Source organism: Bison bison, unplaced genomic scaffold (genome assembly GCF_000754665.1).
Source record: "Bison bison bison isolate TAMUID 2011002044 unplaced genomic scaffold, Bison_UMD1.0 scf7180017864349, whole genome shotgun sequence".
NCBI classification, from domain to species: Eukaryota; Metazoa; Chordata; class Mammalia; order Artiodactyla; family Bovidae; genus Bison; species Bison bison.
In genome coordinates this window covers 5,476,357-5,492,235 of record NW_011494921.1, presented here as the reverse complement: position 1 = coordinate 5,492,235, position 15,879 = coordinate 5,476,357, and the positions used below count along the sequence as shown (strand labels likewise).

General features: G+C 46.4%; 1 protein-coding gene across 1 annotated transcript in view; it reads right to left on the bottom strand.

The window, feature by feature from the left end:
* Positions 1-9,527: 9,527 nt before the first annotated feature.
* Positions 9,528-15,879, bottom strand: part of FECH (ferrochelatase) — a 38,465-nt gene continuing 32,113 nt past the window's right edge. Inside the window, exons 9-12 of the mRNA XM_010854766.1 lie at positions 14,220-14,327; positions 13,554-13,718; positions 11,478-11,537; positions 9,528-10,999 (exon numbers count right to left, since the gene is read on the bottom strand). Coding sequence (XP_010853068.1) covers positions 10,865-10,999; positions 11,478-11,537; positions 13,554-13,718; positions 14,220-14,327 — 468 coding nt within the window. The 3' untranslated portion in view covers positions 9,528-10,864. The remainder of the gene's footprint in view (positions 11,000-11,477; positions 11,538-13,553; positions 13,719-14,219; positions 14,328-15,879) is intronic.

The following is a 15,879-nucleotide window of genomic DNA, read 5'->3' as shown; positions in this document are numbered from 1 at the left end:
TGCGACCCCATGGACTGTAGTCTATCAGGCTCCTCCATCCATGGGATTTTCCAGGCAAGAGTGCTGGAGTGGGGTGCCATTTCCTTCTCCAGGGGATCTTCCCGACCCAGGAATCGAAGCCGGGTCTCCTGCATTGCAGGCAGATGCTTTACCATCTGAGCCACCAGGTAAGTGAAATGCACACATAATCCCCCAAGTTGTTTCAACCCGAAACTCAGTTTTCTTCCAACATTCAAACTCTTTGCAAAGTTATTGATGAAGAAGGACTAATAACTTTATTGTCTGTCTCTTCTCCCTCTACCCATGACCTTCTCAGGGCAAGTGACCAAAAAGTAGAAGCGAGAAGGAACATGAAAGGCAGGACTAGAGAACTGATCCCCGATTCCTAAACAAGGTTCTGCGAGGGCTCTGAACTTCAAGGCTAACGTTCGTTCTGACATCACATCTCCATGAAAAAACAACACAGTGAAATTCCTCCTCCTAGAATAAAGTCACACTGAGTACAAGACAGCCAGCCGTCATCTGCTAACCAAACAAGTAACCCAAGTCAATAATAGCGACCATACACTGAGTCTTTAACACATACACCAAGCACTGCCCCTTACTAAATACATTATGCATGTGATCTCCTTTAATCCTCTTTTAAAAATTTGCAAAAATATCCTTTGATCCAGAAAACCCACTTCTAGGGATTTTTCCTATGGAAATAATTGAGGATATGCCCAAAGATTTTTTTTTGTCTATAAGGCTATTTATCAAATATAAGCAAAAAGTGAAAATAATAATTTCCAATAATAAACAGGTGGTAAGCAAATTACAATACAAATTCATACAGCATAATATTGTATAGCCACTTAAAACTATACTGTAAAAGGATAGGTAATGACAGATAAAATTTGTCCATGAGATAGTGTTCAATGAGTAATGAGCATAGAAGAGTAGAAACACGATGAGTATTTTTAGAAGTTTAAAGTACACAACATAAATATACATAAAATACATGGGATGAGATTCATCAAGTGCCATAGGAATATGAGCGATTCTTTCCCTTTTTATTTCTCCTTCTAATTTCTTAAAGTTTTATGATAGGAAATATCTTTTAAAAATGATGACTCAAGGGAATTAATTCCTTGGCAGTCCAGTCGTTAGGAACTTTCACTGCCAAGGGCCTGGGTTCAATCCCTGGTCAGGTAACTAGATTCCATAAGCCATGCAGCATGACCAAAAAATAACAGTGTTAAATAAAATTTTAAAAATGACTCAAGTACCATGTCCAGTCCCTTGGAGGGAGGGCATGGCAACCCACTCCACTATTCTTGCCTGGAGAATCCCCATGGACAGAGGAGCCTAGCGGGCTACAGTCCATGGGGTCACAAAAAGTTCAGACAGGACTGAGCAACTAAGCACTATGTCCAGTTGTTCATAGATGTTCATTAACTTAGCCCAGTTCACATGCAAAGCCCTTCTGGTCTACAGCATGGTTTTGCACACATTGTCTCAGCGGACCTTCAGAGCAGTCTTTCTGGGTGGACAGGGCAGTTGTTTTCAAATTCTGCAGATTTCCAAACATATAAAGAAATTAAAGAGAAAAATACAAAGAGCCCAGAGCCTCCCTTTGCCCCTCAGCGGGCAGCAGCCAGGCCTCACTGGAGGAGGGTTGCCCAGGCTGTGGTCTACCGGCCTGGTGCTCCAAACCCTCCTGTCCATGAGGGTGCCGCAGCTCCACCTGCTGCCTCCTTGGCTTTCAGAGTAACCTGTCTCATTCCTGTTTTGACTTTTCCCCGCATGGGTGCTTGAGTTTTCCAGAATTCTGCTCTGCTCTGGACATGAAGGGAGTATGTGGTAGGGGACCATTCCAGGATACATGGTCAGCAAAGTCTCCCAAAAGGAATGGAGTCAGCAGTGTGATGGAGCTGGCCTATGCTCACCGAAGCCAATTCCTAGCATCTCTTCCCAACTCTGCCATCAGTGACATCACAAAGGTAGCTCAGGAATTGGCCGAGGTGGACATATTTACACCATGGAAACCCGCAAACCCTGAACATTGCAGGACCTATTCCCTCCCAGAAAGCCAGTTGTTAAGTGTCCAGCACAGGGCTGAGTGGTCTTAGAACTAGAAATACATATAACGGAAATGAAGTTCGACTATCCAGACTCTTGCTGTAAACACGATTATGCCTGCAGAGATTAATGCAGGATATGAAGGTTGTTTTGAAATGATGTCACAATTCAGAAAACTTGCATATTTACAAACCTGCCAATTTGCCTCCTCTCCACCCTCCTTGTGGCCACTTAATTTGAAAAGGATCCAAGCAAGAGGAAACAGTCAAAGAAAGACCATCTAAGGCATTTTTTAAAATCCCCAAACTTGATGGACCCAAGTGATGTTTGAAACAAGAAGAGCCACTTAGGTTCGGTCCAGGACAACTCCACCGCCTTGACCCGAGGTCCCCCTCCTCCAAATGTCCTTGGGGGGGCGGGGGAGGGTGGCGAAGGGGCTCGCTGGTCCCTGCTCTGGCTCCCAGTCCTGGGGCCACCTCCTGGGGTGCTTCCTGAGCCAGCCTGGCTCCTTTCTGCGCTTGTGGAGGACTCAGCGGGGAGTGAAACCCGATCAGGAAATAATTTGGTCCAGATGGTGCTGATGCAGACAGAGATAACGGGCAGAAGCATTCAGCAGGGCACATTGCTAGTCTGGGGGAATCCATTTACATTTCTTTGAGGATTGTCTGTACAGGGATGCCCCTACCCTCCAAGGGTACCTTGGGTTACCTAGCTGCCCGCACGTATCTGCGCATGCGCCAGAAGGGACCGTCCGCTCTCCGGGTAAAGGTGGGACGAGACCGACCTTTTCTGCCCGGCAGCACTGTGACAGCTCAGCTGGGTACTTGGCCTTCGGGGGATGTGGAGCGGATCAGGCATAAAGCCCTGAAGACATCCTCAGCTCCCAGGGATCAAGGGATTGCAGCAAAGGATAACGGGGGTGCTGAAAGCATCGCAGATTCGCCGAAGGGTGAAGGGGCTGCCCGGAGCGGCGGTCTCCATTTCAGTCAAGTTCGGAGGCATAGAAGAGGCTGGAATCCACCATTTGACCCAGGCTTGTTTTTGTTTTTTTTTTCCTCCTCGTGTCACAGACTCGACATAAAAAAAAAAAAGACACAAAGGAAGGACATTCCTCATCTGCAGAGCCCAACCCTCAGAAGAGATGGCTTTGCTTCAGGAAAAATAGGAGACGTGAAACCAGAGACACCAGAATGTGATGGGAGGGCTGCGATAGGATGCGAAGACTCAGGGCGGCCATCAGGCGGCCTGGACCGGGCGCTAGTCTCATCCGCTCCGCGGTCACGGGCCCCACGAGGTCTGGCTCATCAGGGGAGCGGACCACAGAAAGGCACTCGGAGCCACGGGCGACCTTGGGAAGCGCGGCACGTGTTCCCTGAACAGACACTGCTCGCTCACTGCAGCCTGTGATCCTCCGGGCGAGTGACCTGGAAAGTTGAAGGAAGCCCTGCTTCCCAGGCCTCTGATGCTGGAAATCAGGCCTCCATCCGCCCCTCCAGCCGCAGCTGATTGAGAGAGAGAAACCTTCACTCTTCAGGGCCTCTCTTAGTACCAACAGGTCCGTGAGAATTTGTTGGACATAATTGGGATTTTACTAAAAACATTAAAATCTCCAGTCACCGCGGGGTAGCTCCCACTGTAAAGAGACAGTGATCTATACAACGAATCTGGGAACAATGCAACCTTGAGACCCGCATAGACCATCTCCATCATCCTGAAAAGTTCCCTTTCAGGCAATAGTGTTTTGGTAAATGGTCACCAACCAGGTATCTGGAAAAAATGATCTATGTATATGTGTGGATATTTATTATATTAATAACTTTCACCAGTATAAAAGCCATAGGATGCACAATTTACAGCCAATAACAAAATACATAATACTCTTTCCTATAAATCCCATGTAGTCAATAAATTCTCAAAGAATGCTTTTGTTGATTTTTATCAAGCTCTTGCATATGTGCTTCCCTGGTGGGACAGTGGTAAAGAATCTACCTTCCAAAGCAGGAGACACAGGTTCCATCTCTTGGTTGGGAAGATCCCCTGCAGAAGGGAACGGCAACCCACTCCAGTATTCTTGCCTGGGAAATCCCACAGACAGAGGAGCCTGGTGGGCTACAGTCCATGGGGTCCCAAAGAGTTGGATGTAACCGAGCAACTAAACAGCAACAACCATGTTTATCTGTAGCCAACTTATACAGTTCTGACATGAATGCTGACGATTTTATTTACATTAATGAGTAATACAAATGTGACATAATTTCACTTGGAGACATCAGATACTACTTTTCACATAATAGGATATTTCCTCAAAGTTTTGTGCTATTCACAATGACTGTAACGGCTACAGACGTGACACCTTTTAAAACACACGAACATTTTTTCCATCACTCTAAGTCTAGGTGAGCAACAAAACAAGCAAGCCCTGCGTTGTTGTATGTGCTGATTTCCAGTGTAAACAGCCCTCTTGTAGTCAATTTCAAGCTACCCACAGGGTGTCAGCTGGAAAGAATGGTAAGTAGCTCATCATTAGACAGTAGCTTCACCACAGAGGTGTCAGAAACACAAATAACCTCTAGAGAAACGATGATAAGATATAGTAAGGTCATTGGGAAATGATTATCGAGTGTTATTTTTTAAAATATAATTTTACTGTAAGATATTAACATGCTTTTAAATAAATCTGTACTACTTTTGGCTGTGCCGGGTCTTCGAGGCCGTGCTGGCTTTTCTCTAGTTGTGGAGAGCAGGAGCTGCTCCCTAGTTGTGGTGAGCAGGCTTCTCCTTCCGGAGGCTTCTCTTGCTGGGGAGGACAGGCGCTAGGCGAGGGCTCAGGAGTTGGGGTTCTGGGCTCCAGGGCAGAGGCTCAGTACTTGTGCTGCATGGGCTTAGTTGCTCCTCAGCCCATGGGATCTTCCCGGGCCAGGGATCCAATCTGTCTCTCTTGCATTGGCAGCCGGATTCTTCACCATTGAGCCACCAGGGAAGCCCAAGATATAACATTTTTAATGACTGCTCTGTAACAACCTGAAATTTTAACCAACTGGCTGACAAACCCCTGCATGTATCCCTGTGCAGTCAATCCCATCCCGTGAGTTACATATATATACACGTGCTGTGCGGTGCTAAATCACTTCAGTCGTGTCTGACTCTTTTGTGACCCCAGGGACTGTAGCCTGCCAGGCTCCTCTGTCCATGGGATTCTCCAGGCAAGGATACTAGATGGGTTGCCATGCCTTCTCCCAGAGAAGGCAATGGCACCCCACTCCAGTACTCCTGCCTGGAAAATCCCATGGACGGAGGAGCCTGGTAGGCTGCAGTCCATGGGGTCGCTAAGAGTCGGACCTGACTAAGCGACTTCACTTTCACTTTTCACTTTCATGCATTGGAGAAGGAAATGGCAACCCACTCCAGTGTTCTTGCCTGGAGAATCCCAGGGGCGGGAGAGCCTGGTGGGCTGACGTCTATGGGGTCACACAGAGTCGGACACGACTGAAGTGACTTAGCAGCAGCAGCAGCGTGCCTTCTCCAGGCATCTTCCCAACCCAGGGCGTGAACCCATGTCTTCTCTCCTGCATTGGCAGGCAGGTTCTTTACCATTAGCGCCACCTGGAAAGCCTATATATCTATAATTTTTTTAACAAGGAAAAAGGTAAAAATATAGAATACCGCCTGTATTCTCAGGGTAAAGTGATTATTTCTTAAAATACCAGGAAGATAAAGCTTCAGCCCATTGGGGAGAGTGGAAGGAGCAACTCCAGCCTAGATACTTTCCTTTCGAGAACAGGCTACTGAGGGGGTGCCCGGAACATCAGAACGACAGCTGTCAAACCACCCGAAATGGGAGCTGGGCACTCCTGCCAGAGAACTATCACCAAGGTTCAAGCCAGGCTTTTTTCCAAAAATGTTTTTAATTCCAACATCCCTCCTAATGGCTTACTGTAGACTAATTTAGCCAGGAGTTATGCTAAAAATGGAAGCTAATGATTTCAGCAAAAAGTAACTAAGCCGGTACCAACAGAGTATATTGTAAGAAACATTATCACGGGTGCCTTTGTTTTCCACTTTCCTGTAGAAAGGCTTAATAAGATTTCCACAGCAAATGCAAACCCGCTTCCTCCCCTCCTGAGGGCCTAGACTGTGAATGTGGTCTCTGGAGGCAGGGACTCCCCAGAGCCCTCCTGAGGCTCGTCTCACGCTGGGAGCCGCGGTTCTGCTGAAGAGTGCCCACTGCTGTTGCTTGCCATGATTGCCTTTCGGCGAACATTGACAGCATCAGCTTCCTCCTCTTGGAGTGCCTGCCAGTGCCCACCACTCAGCTCAGTGCCTTGCAGCTTGCCACACTTTACACTTTCCTGAAGACATTGTAAAAAGAAGCATGCTTTCAAGGCAAAGATCTGATATTGGTCATAACACTCCACTGTCCAACCAGGACAAATCTAGCAAAAAAAACAAAATCAAGTTTTCAGGCGCCACTGTTTGAATGAACCAGGAATGTGAGAAAGTGCGCACACACTTCGGTATCATTGTTGCTCAGTCATTAAGTGGTGTCCGCCGCGGAGACCCCATGGGCTGCCGCACGCCAGGCTTCCCTGTCCGTCCCTGTCTCTCAGAGTTTGCTCAAACTCATGTCCATTGTGACACAATTAAATATTTCAGCTGGCAATGATTGAAGCAGAATTCAGGTTTCTTGAGCCATTCCATGTTCAGATTTAATTCATTTGATGTATGTATCCTGAAACCTTATGATACCAACTTTTACTAATAAAAAAAGAGATTTGATTGTCGCAGAAAGCCACCTGAACTGGGAGAAGTTACTCATGGGGCTTCTTACAATGGAATCTCAATTGTTAGGCGATTAGAACAAAATTCCCAAGAATGATATTTACAAAGTCCAGGGCACAACCTTGATGAAAGGATTTTAATTGTATAGTTTTTAGAAATAATGAAAGAAATGGTTAGCTTTTGTCTTCCTCTGAGGATTCCCATATTAAGTCAGAAACTGCAGGATCCTAACTTAGGATGCTTTAGTTTTAGGGTCAACTCAGAATTTTCTTTTTCCAGCTCGTAACATCTTAGTGAATTTCCCATTTCCACCCGATGTGGGGAAGCATGTTCATGGGCCATCTTCAGGATCCTGACAGCAGGGCTTTCGCGGGCCGATTTAAGACCTTAGAGATGCAATACCGAGGATGCAGGCGAGGGCTCTAGGCTTACACACCGGCACTCGCCTACAGGCACACAGGTGTGAGTTCCTGCTTACAGCCGCCAGCTTTAAGCTCTGCCCTCTGGCTAACAGAGAAGTGGGCTCCTTGCCCATCCCGCCTCCTCCCGCTCCTCCCACAGGCCCCAGCCCCGGAGCGGAGGGAAGAACACAGCAGAGTCCTAGGATCACAGCCCCACGAGGTACATTCTGGGGCGGGGGCATGTCCCACTGCTGTGCCTGCGCAGTGGCGGGGACCCACCCTCACGGTGCAAGCTGTATTCTGGATAAACACAGTGGCGTGAGATTGAGCAAATGACCTCTCTTCTTGCATACCTTAGGGTTCCTTGAATTAAATACCCAATTTATGAGAACAGATTAGCCAAGGGAAAAAAAAATGCAGTGACTTTACTAGGAGACTCATCCCATCAACTCAGTGTATCTTCCCCCAAAAGAAATGAAGAAGAAAATGAAATATCTATTATTATGTAAATGTCCTAATGTAAATTTAGTATTGTTAATATAATGTACCTTCAGACAGGCCAGTTTGGACAATTTGGAACAGAAAATCCACTGACTCTTCACATAGCTACATAATCATCATTGTCTAAATAATTTCAGCCATAAAGAAAAATGTGACAGAACCCTGGAGAAATGTCACATTCTGTTTAGGGGATTACTTGAGCAGGGATGTGTACTCTGAGGTACTACCAGGGAAAGTCATGGGTTTTTACCAGTCAGCATCGACTAGCCATGGATGTACATTTAAGGGGCTTTTAATAATGAGTTCCATTTCTCCTGATACAAAACAAATTTTCTTTGGGTTCAACAATTTCCTTTAACCTTAAAAAGGTCAGTTGTTCCAGAATGCATATTCTATAGAAGAGTTCCTTCCTCTTGTGCTAAATAGACAGGGTTCTGAGCCTTATAATAACCCTGGCAAGCTAAACTGCCTCATCATCACAGCTTCTGCAAGTTTGCTGTATAAGGTGATTCATCACTTAAAGCCAGGTCTGGACACAAGTGCAGCTTAAAGAAAGTGCCAGCTGTACACTGCTAATTACCAGGGCAAACATTTGTATTTCAAAGTTGACAAACAGGATAATAATTCCCACAGACCATTAGTTCTAAAAAGAGCGACTGTTGATTCCATCCCACCAAATGCTCCGCCTTCAGGCATGGGCCCCTACCCATCTTTAGTTAGTAACAGTTGAAGGCAACACTTTTTAGATCAACAAATGCCTAGGCAGTGATCCTCATAATTAAATCCCCCTGTGCCTCTAACTGGGTTTCCCTGGTGGCCCAGATGGTAAAGACTCTGCCTGCAATGCAGGAGACCCAGGTTCGATCCCTGGGTCAGGAAGATCCCCCAGAGAAGGGAGTGGCAACCCACTCCAGGATCCTCTCCTGGAGAATTCCATGGGCAGAGGAGCCTGGCGGGCTATATAATATAATATAATACAGCCCTTGGTGCCACAGAGTCAGACACAACTGAGCCACTAACACTTTCACTTTGCTTCTCACTACAAAGGCCAGTCTGGCGCAACTTAGAGTCAGGGATGCTTTTCCTGACAGCCGAGGCACTGTTGATTTGAAAGTTTCCTTAGCAATAAGGGTCTTCAGACACCGTAGCCAGAGCTGTTGGTTGGACTTTCCCCGCAGCATCTCTAAAATAACATACATTCAGCGAGCAGTGCAGGTGAGCAGGCCCTCGGCAAATTTCCTGGAGGAGGCAGAAGGGTTGCAGGCAGGACCAGCCTTCCAGTGCCAACCCACAGAGCTCACTTCACTGCAGGACAGTCCTTCAAAGTCCACCTTGAACCCAGTTCCCCCAAAGTGGGCAGAAACAGAAGGGGACAGCTCTAAACAACTGTCTATGCCATGTACTCTCTTCTGGAAACAAATCTACTAATAGGAAAGCCAATTTGGGAAAAAAAAATGTAGATGCTACTCAAATTTCAGAGCTGTTATCAGTGGGGGAAAATTATTAATGAAAGTGAATGGCATGTTTCTTGCATTACAAAGTAAATTCCTCCTAATAATTTTTATTAGTAACAAATTTGGATTGCTTTTAAAACAATATATTTTTATTTGGTGTGCTGGGGTCTTAGTGTGGCACATGGGATTTTTAGTTGTGGCACGTGGGGTCTGGTTCCTGATCGGGGATCAAACCCCGACCCCCTGTGTTGGGAGCACAGAGTCTTAGTCACTGGACTCCCAAAAGTCCCTGATTTACTTTTGATTTAACAGAGACAATGAGTCATACTGGTTAAAGTCTTAATAATATCATATTTATTAATATAGTAAACCCTGAATATAGAAGATCTATGGCTCCATGAATACTTTCACTGGCTTAAAAAAAAATCAAATAAATGCTTTTTTGAAGAACAAAGTTGTACCATGGCATCTTAAATATCCACTGAAAATGACTTAACGTGAAATATAATTATATATTATAATTGTCACATTAGAGTGGTTCTTTTCCTTTTCTCCAAATTTCCTATAGCATGGTTACATAATTTTTATAATAAAAATTGTAAATTAAGAAAGAATTTGAAGTTACAAAACATAGTCGGCTTTTCAAAAATCTTCAAACAAATAAGGCAGGAAAGGGGACATTCAACCACGATGAAGAAGATGCTGGGTGGAGAGGTCAGGGAGGAGCTGTGAGCGGGCAGCCCTTCATTTCCAGCTGCACTGCCCCTGGAGACAGCAATCAGGGGCCCCCTCTCCTGCGCCACCAGGATCCCCACCAAGGTGGGGAGGACAAATGCGCAACTGCTACACGCTTACGAGCCCTGCGTGCCTGGGGAACCTCAAGGCACTTTTGGAACCTAGGCTTGATTAGGTCTGATGGTGAGGAACGTGAGGATCACACACGAAGACCGAAAGGACCGATCAACAGTGACGTCCCAGGAGCAGTCACTGTGGGAACCACACCATCAGACCGGCATTCCGTAACCCATGGGCTGAGGGAAAGAGCAGGCGCCTTTCTTTTCTAAAATTATATCTCCTTTACTCAACTATGTTCATTTCAAAAAACAAGTGCGGGACTTTAAACAGACCTCACGCACACTGCCTGGAGAAGGAAGTGGCAGCCCACTCCAGCATCTCTGCCTGGAGAATCCCATGGATGGAGGAGCCTGGGGGCTACAGTCCGTGGGTCGCAAAGAGTCGGACAGACTGAGCGACTAAACCACCACCCCCACCGTGCACACTGACAGCCCACAAAACAAACTCTTCACACCCTTGCACGGTTGTTTTTTGGGGGGGTGGGGGTGTTGCTACAAAACCAAAATCGGTACTGAGAATGTGTATGCATTTCAGAAGATACATTTTTAAAACTCATGTTTAAAAATGGTCTAGTGGACATTCCAAACTAGTAACCCAGGGAGGAGGGACCATAAATGCTTACTGTGTTGGTCTATAAAAATAGAAAGCCCTCAAGAAGGACTTCAGAGCCCCTTCCTGGAGAAAGCACACAGTTTGTGGCCAGAGGCTACGCCGGCACGGATGTAACCTCCTCCCTAACGGCCGGATGCGCCCTCCTCCTCCTCGGAGGTGTCGGGAGGCGGGCGCGCGCACCTCCCAGCGGCGTGCGCCGGGTCACAGCTGCTGGCTGGTGAAGAAGGATTTGGTCTCCCTGCAGGTGGGGTTCACGCACAGCGGACAGCTCAGAGTCAGCTGTGTGGAGCAGCGCTCCTTGGACTGGAGGTGTGAGTGGACCAGGTCGGCCAGGGCCTGCAGGACAGACGGGAAGGACAGACGGTCAGAAGCGCAGACACCGCTGCTCCCCACGCCGCCTCCGCGCCCCCATCTGCCCAGAGGAGCGCTAGGGCGTGGGGCTTCTCTTCACCTGAATTATTTATTTGCACCCTTTGAACCCAATTCTATAACGTCTTCCTTTCCTAAGAATTCTCAGCTTAGAGAAAAGGCGAAAATTCAGGTTTTAGAAAACGAAATCCCCACACCCCACCTGCCGAACCTTGTCTCTGGAAGGCAGATTTTAAATTAGACGTCGTGATGGGTGGGTAGAAATAAGAAAACAGGGACTCTCTGAAGGAGGAGAGAGCCGGAGTGTAAGGGATTCGATTTTATTTTTCTAATTAATTGGAACTCAAAATGTTCTAATATGTGAGAAAACCAATATTCTGTAAGAGTTTCTCAGAGGACCGCTCTCCGACATGCTCTACTAAAATGGTTGTAACATTAGAGATACCTTCGAGAACAGTGGGTTTCCATTAAGAGACTCCGCTCTTCTGATGTTTTCAAGTCCACACTGAATCAAATGAGAAAAGGGAGGAAAAACACATACACATTTTGTTTTCCTTTTTTTTTTTTTTAAAGAAACTGCTACAAAAAAATAAATACATATACAGATACACACACAACTCAAAGTCTTGGTACCCAAGTATTCACAGACCACCCAGAAATGAAAAACAGTCCTGATACCAGGCACAGACATTGATTTTTACCTATTATCAAATTGCTCATCAATTTCTATTTCCATCCCCCAGCCCATGACCTTCCAATGGGTGCTTTGTTTCCAAACCATTTTTGAGGTTCTATAGGATAGAATACTCAAATAATTTAAATCTGCTTACCATTCTTTTTTAGTCCACCTTTCTAATGCCTACTTATAGACTCTACCTAAGCAGAATGTTGCTTTAGAGACTTAAATTTTTATGCATGCTTTGATTCCAAGTGCCAAAAGAGGTAAATTAATTTAATGTGTATTGAAACTAGATTGGATCTAATATACAGAGTTGGGATTTTAAATATATTCTTACCTAGAAAAATCTAAGTTAAAAAACTAAGGATTATATTTCACAACCATCCTTACTCAAAAATATCCTGTTAATTCCAGCTAATTATCCCGCAAATAATTGAGAAATATCTAACTATTATTTACTCAGGTAGCTAGGATCTACTCTTTCCCTTTCTGGAATGCTGATGGCTTTTCGGTTGCTGTATCTTTTAAGTTAGAAGACTGGAAGCAGGAAAATGGTGAGATTCAGCAAACACACAGTTCTCAACAGAGCGAACATATTCTAAAACTTCATATAGAGGTAAGCTGGTTATTCTGCTATTGGTCACTGTTCTCAAACACTGTTTTTGTTTTGGCCACGCCACACAGCAAGCAGGTTCTTAGTTCCCTGACCAGGGATGCAACCCTCACCCCATGCAGTGGAAGCGTGCAATTTTAATCACTGGACCACAAGGGAAGTCCCTAGAAAGCATCACTAAATGAAGTCCATAGACAACCCTACAATCTCATTTTAGCCAATTACAACTTTCACATAAATTTCTTATCAAAACTGCTGACAAGCGCCTTAGGCGCCCTCTACCTTTAGGACCAGCAGGCACACACAAAAAACGGGGCGGGGGCGGCGGGGGTTGCTGCTGAAGCTCCCCCCAACCCACTCTCCACCCTGCCCAGAACCTGCCACCTGGTCCCAGAGAGGGAGACCACCCAGCACATGTGGGATGACCAGCGCCGGGAGCTGGGATGCAGGATGAGCGGGGACGTCTCTTTGGGTCCCCAGGGTTCCACGGTTCCCACAGAAACAACGCTAGCAAAGGGGGCGCAGGTTCAGGCCGGCCCTCAGAAGCCCTGAGATGGGTCAACAGTGGTTTTCCTCCACGTGGATGACAATCACATCCATCTTCCATTACAAGACACTGAGGATGGTTGGTATTTGTTATTTCAATAATCAGATTGATCACAGCATAGTAGCAAACAGCTAATTAAGTGAGTGCATAAAAGAGGTCAGGGAAATTACAACACATAACTGCTCCAGAGTTCATCCCATGGTCTTTCTTAAATGAGGAGGATTCTAGGGCCTCGAAACCCAGCAGAAGCAGCATCACAGCCTGAGCAAAGGGCAGTATTAGGTGAAGAAAGGAATTATACAGACAACAATAAAATTCTTTTCTTCCAAACTGGTGAGAAGCACACTTATTTTTTTTCTCAAGGAAATGTGGTTTTCACTACTTTCAATGGGTACAGTAATTCAAACTAAACACAATGATGTTGCCTGCAGTGATGCCCGGTCACCCGTTTTGCAAAGGCACGAAAGTGCTTTCCCCCTGCAAACGTGGAGATGAAGTCGATTTGCTCAGATCAGAACTCGGATGAAGTATTATCCGGAACGATGAGGCCACAGTACATGCGAACACATACCAAGCGATATTTCTGAATGATACAATTAGATCACTGCAGAGAGAGTTACCTTTTAAAACAAATCACATTTCAAAAAAATCAAATCAAAATGGGATAAATAATCACACTTACCTCACTGGCTAGAACTTGAGAGTACTCGATGTCCAGCTCATAGAGCGTTTCGATGTGATCGCTGGTAAACGCTATTGGCACTAAAAGGATGTTCTTCCTTCCCCTCTTACAAAGCCCTTTGATGGCCTCGTCTGTCTGAGGACCCAGCCAGGGCATCGGGCCAACCTATGAGAAAGCAGGAGGAGTGCACACAGGGACCGTGTCTCACCACAGCCCACTGCCCCGGACACACTCACATGCACACACATGCACACACGCACACACAAAGCCTCCCTGTAAGAGTGAGGGCCACGCTCTACACCTCGCTAATGGGTTTTGGTATTTCTTTATTAGGCTTGAATCCGTCTGCTGCTGCTAAGTCTAGAAGCTGGCAAAATATAAAGAAGATTTTCTGTGATTTCAACTGAAAATAATCTCTTGTTTGAATGGAATCAATGGAATTCTGCTCATCACTTGTTTTCCTCTCCATCATATTTGCTTGCAGAATTCCTCCTGCTCATATGAGCAGTCAGGTTATTGCAGAACATTCTGTCTGCGTGAAAAGGCCAAATCTGATCGTTTTATAACCAAGTCCTAAAATAGACATCCTCCGAAGAGCTGGCCCCCTGCACGCGTGAGGCAGTCACCTACCTTGGGACCCCCTGCAAATGTGAGGAAGCCACCTACCTTGGACTGCCAAACCAGTCGGTAGGGGTTGGAGTAACCCAGCTTGTCCATGACCCTCTGGACAGTGGCGCCTACCTCTTGAGGATAGGGGTCCCCTCTGTTGACCACCTGCGGCAGAGACACAAGAGTTCAGTCGCCAACACCGTGCAGGGTTCTGAGAGCCTGGGGCTGGGCGGGGAGGCGGCCTGAGCCCTGGGCTGGAGGCTGCCCTCGTCCTCCGCACTAATGCCCACGCCAGCTGAGCTCAGGGCCCAACTCACTTGGATGGATTTCATCGGCCAAAGGCACACAGGGTACCAGATCAGCTCTCGGGTTCCTAGGAATGCATCAGATTCTACATCCACGCCACCCAGAGGAGACTGACAACACACACCACGGGAGGATGGGTTTCTCCAGCCCCCCGGCTGGAACAGGGACGACACAGAGACGCTGGCACGGGGTGGGCCTTCACTTTTGGTACTTACCTGAAGGGCTGATTTTATTTTAATTTTTGACTGTGCTCTGCAGCTTGCAGGGTCTCAGTTCCCCGAACAGGGACTGAACCTGGGCCATGGCAGTGAAAACCCGGGATCTTAACCACTGGACTGCCCAGGGAACTCCCTGATTTTAGAAATGGAACTGAAAGAGTACTGTACGGACAGTGTATAGAACTACTGAGTTCACAGGGACCAGGTGAACAAAAGGGTGAACACTAGAGGAGTAAGAGAAAGAAGCAGCATGTGGTTCGGATTCCAGGCTCCTTGAGAACACGGAGCCTTCGAGCTCCTTCCAGTTCCTTCTCCCCACTCCTCCCACGGCCATGCTTTGAGCGCAGTCAGTGTCTGCAAGCGCTCCTCACCTTTGAAAGTGTGCAACAGACATTTTCTTTTTACTGCTTTAATATTTAGCTGTATCGTTTCTCTTTAGTTGCTAAGTCGTGTCCAGTTCTTTTGAGACTCCATGGAACATAGCCCACCAGGCTCCCCTGTCCATGGGATTCTCCAGGTAAGAATACTTGAGTGGATTGCCATTTCCTCCTCCAGGGGAATCTTCCAGACCCGGGGATCGAACCCGCGTCTCCTGCATTAGCAGGTAGATTCTTTACTATTCAGCTACCTGGGAAGCCCATTTAGTTGTGTACCAACTTTCTAACCCCCCATCCTGCTTTATTTCTTCCCACAACACTTATTACCTTCTATTGTTTCATACTACTTTCTTATCTGTTATGCTTATTATCTGTCTCCTCCCCCTCATTCCCTGAATGCGAAGATTTTTTTGTTCTGTTTTGTTCATTCCCCTGTTTTGTGGTAGGGGATAGAACAGTGCCTGGAATAGTAGGTGTTCAATAAACACTGTTGAGATGAAATGATGAGCTATTCTTTGACAATCTCCAAGTAGCTCACTTAAGATATTTTTAATCACAAAGAGACAATAGTGACTTTATAATGGGCAAATCCAGAAGACACCACCTTAGGCTGATGACCACGGATCACTTCAGGAGTAGTGAGATTAACTGGCAGCATGTACTCCCAGCATGATGCACTCAGAAGCACAGGCCACTGGCGGGGGGAGGAGGGGTTATTCTTCCTGATAATAAACAACCTCAGTCTACGCATGAGAAAACACCCAACACATCCAAATGGAGGAGCATGCTGCGGAATAACTGTGTGTGTTTGTGTGT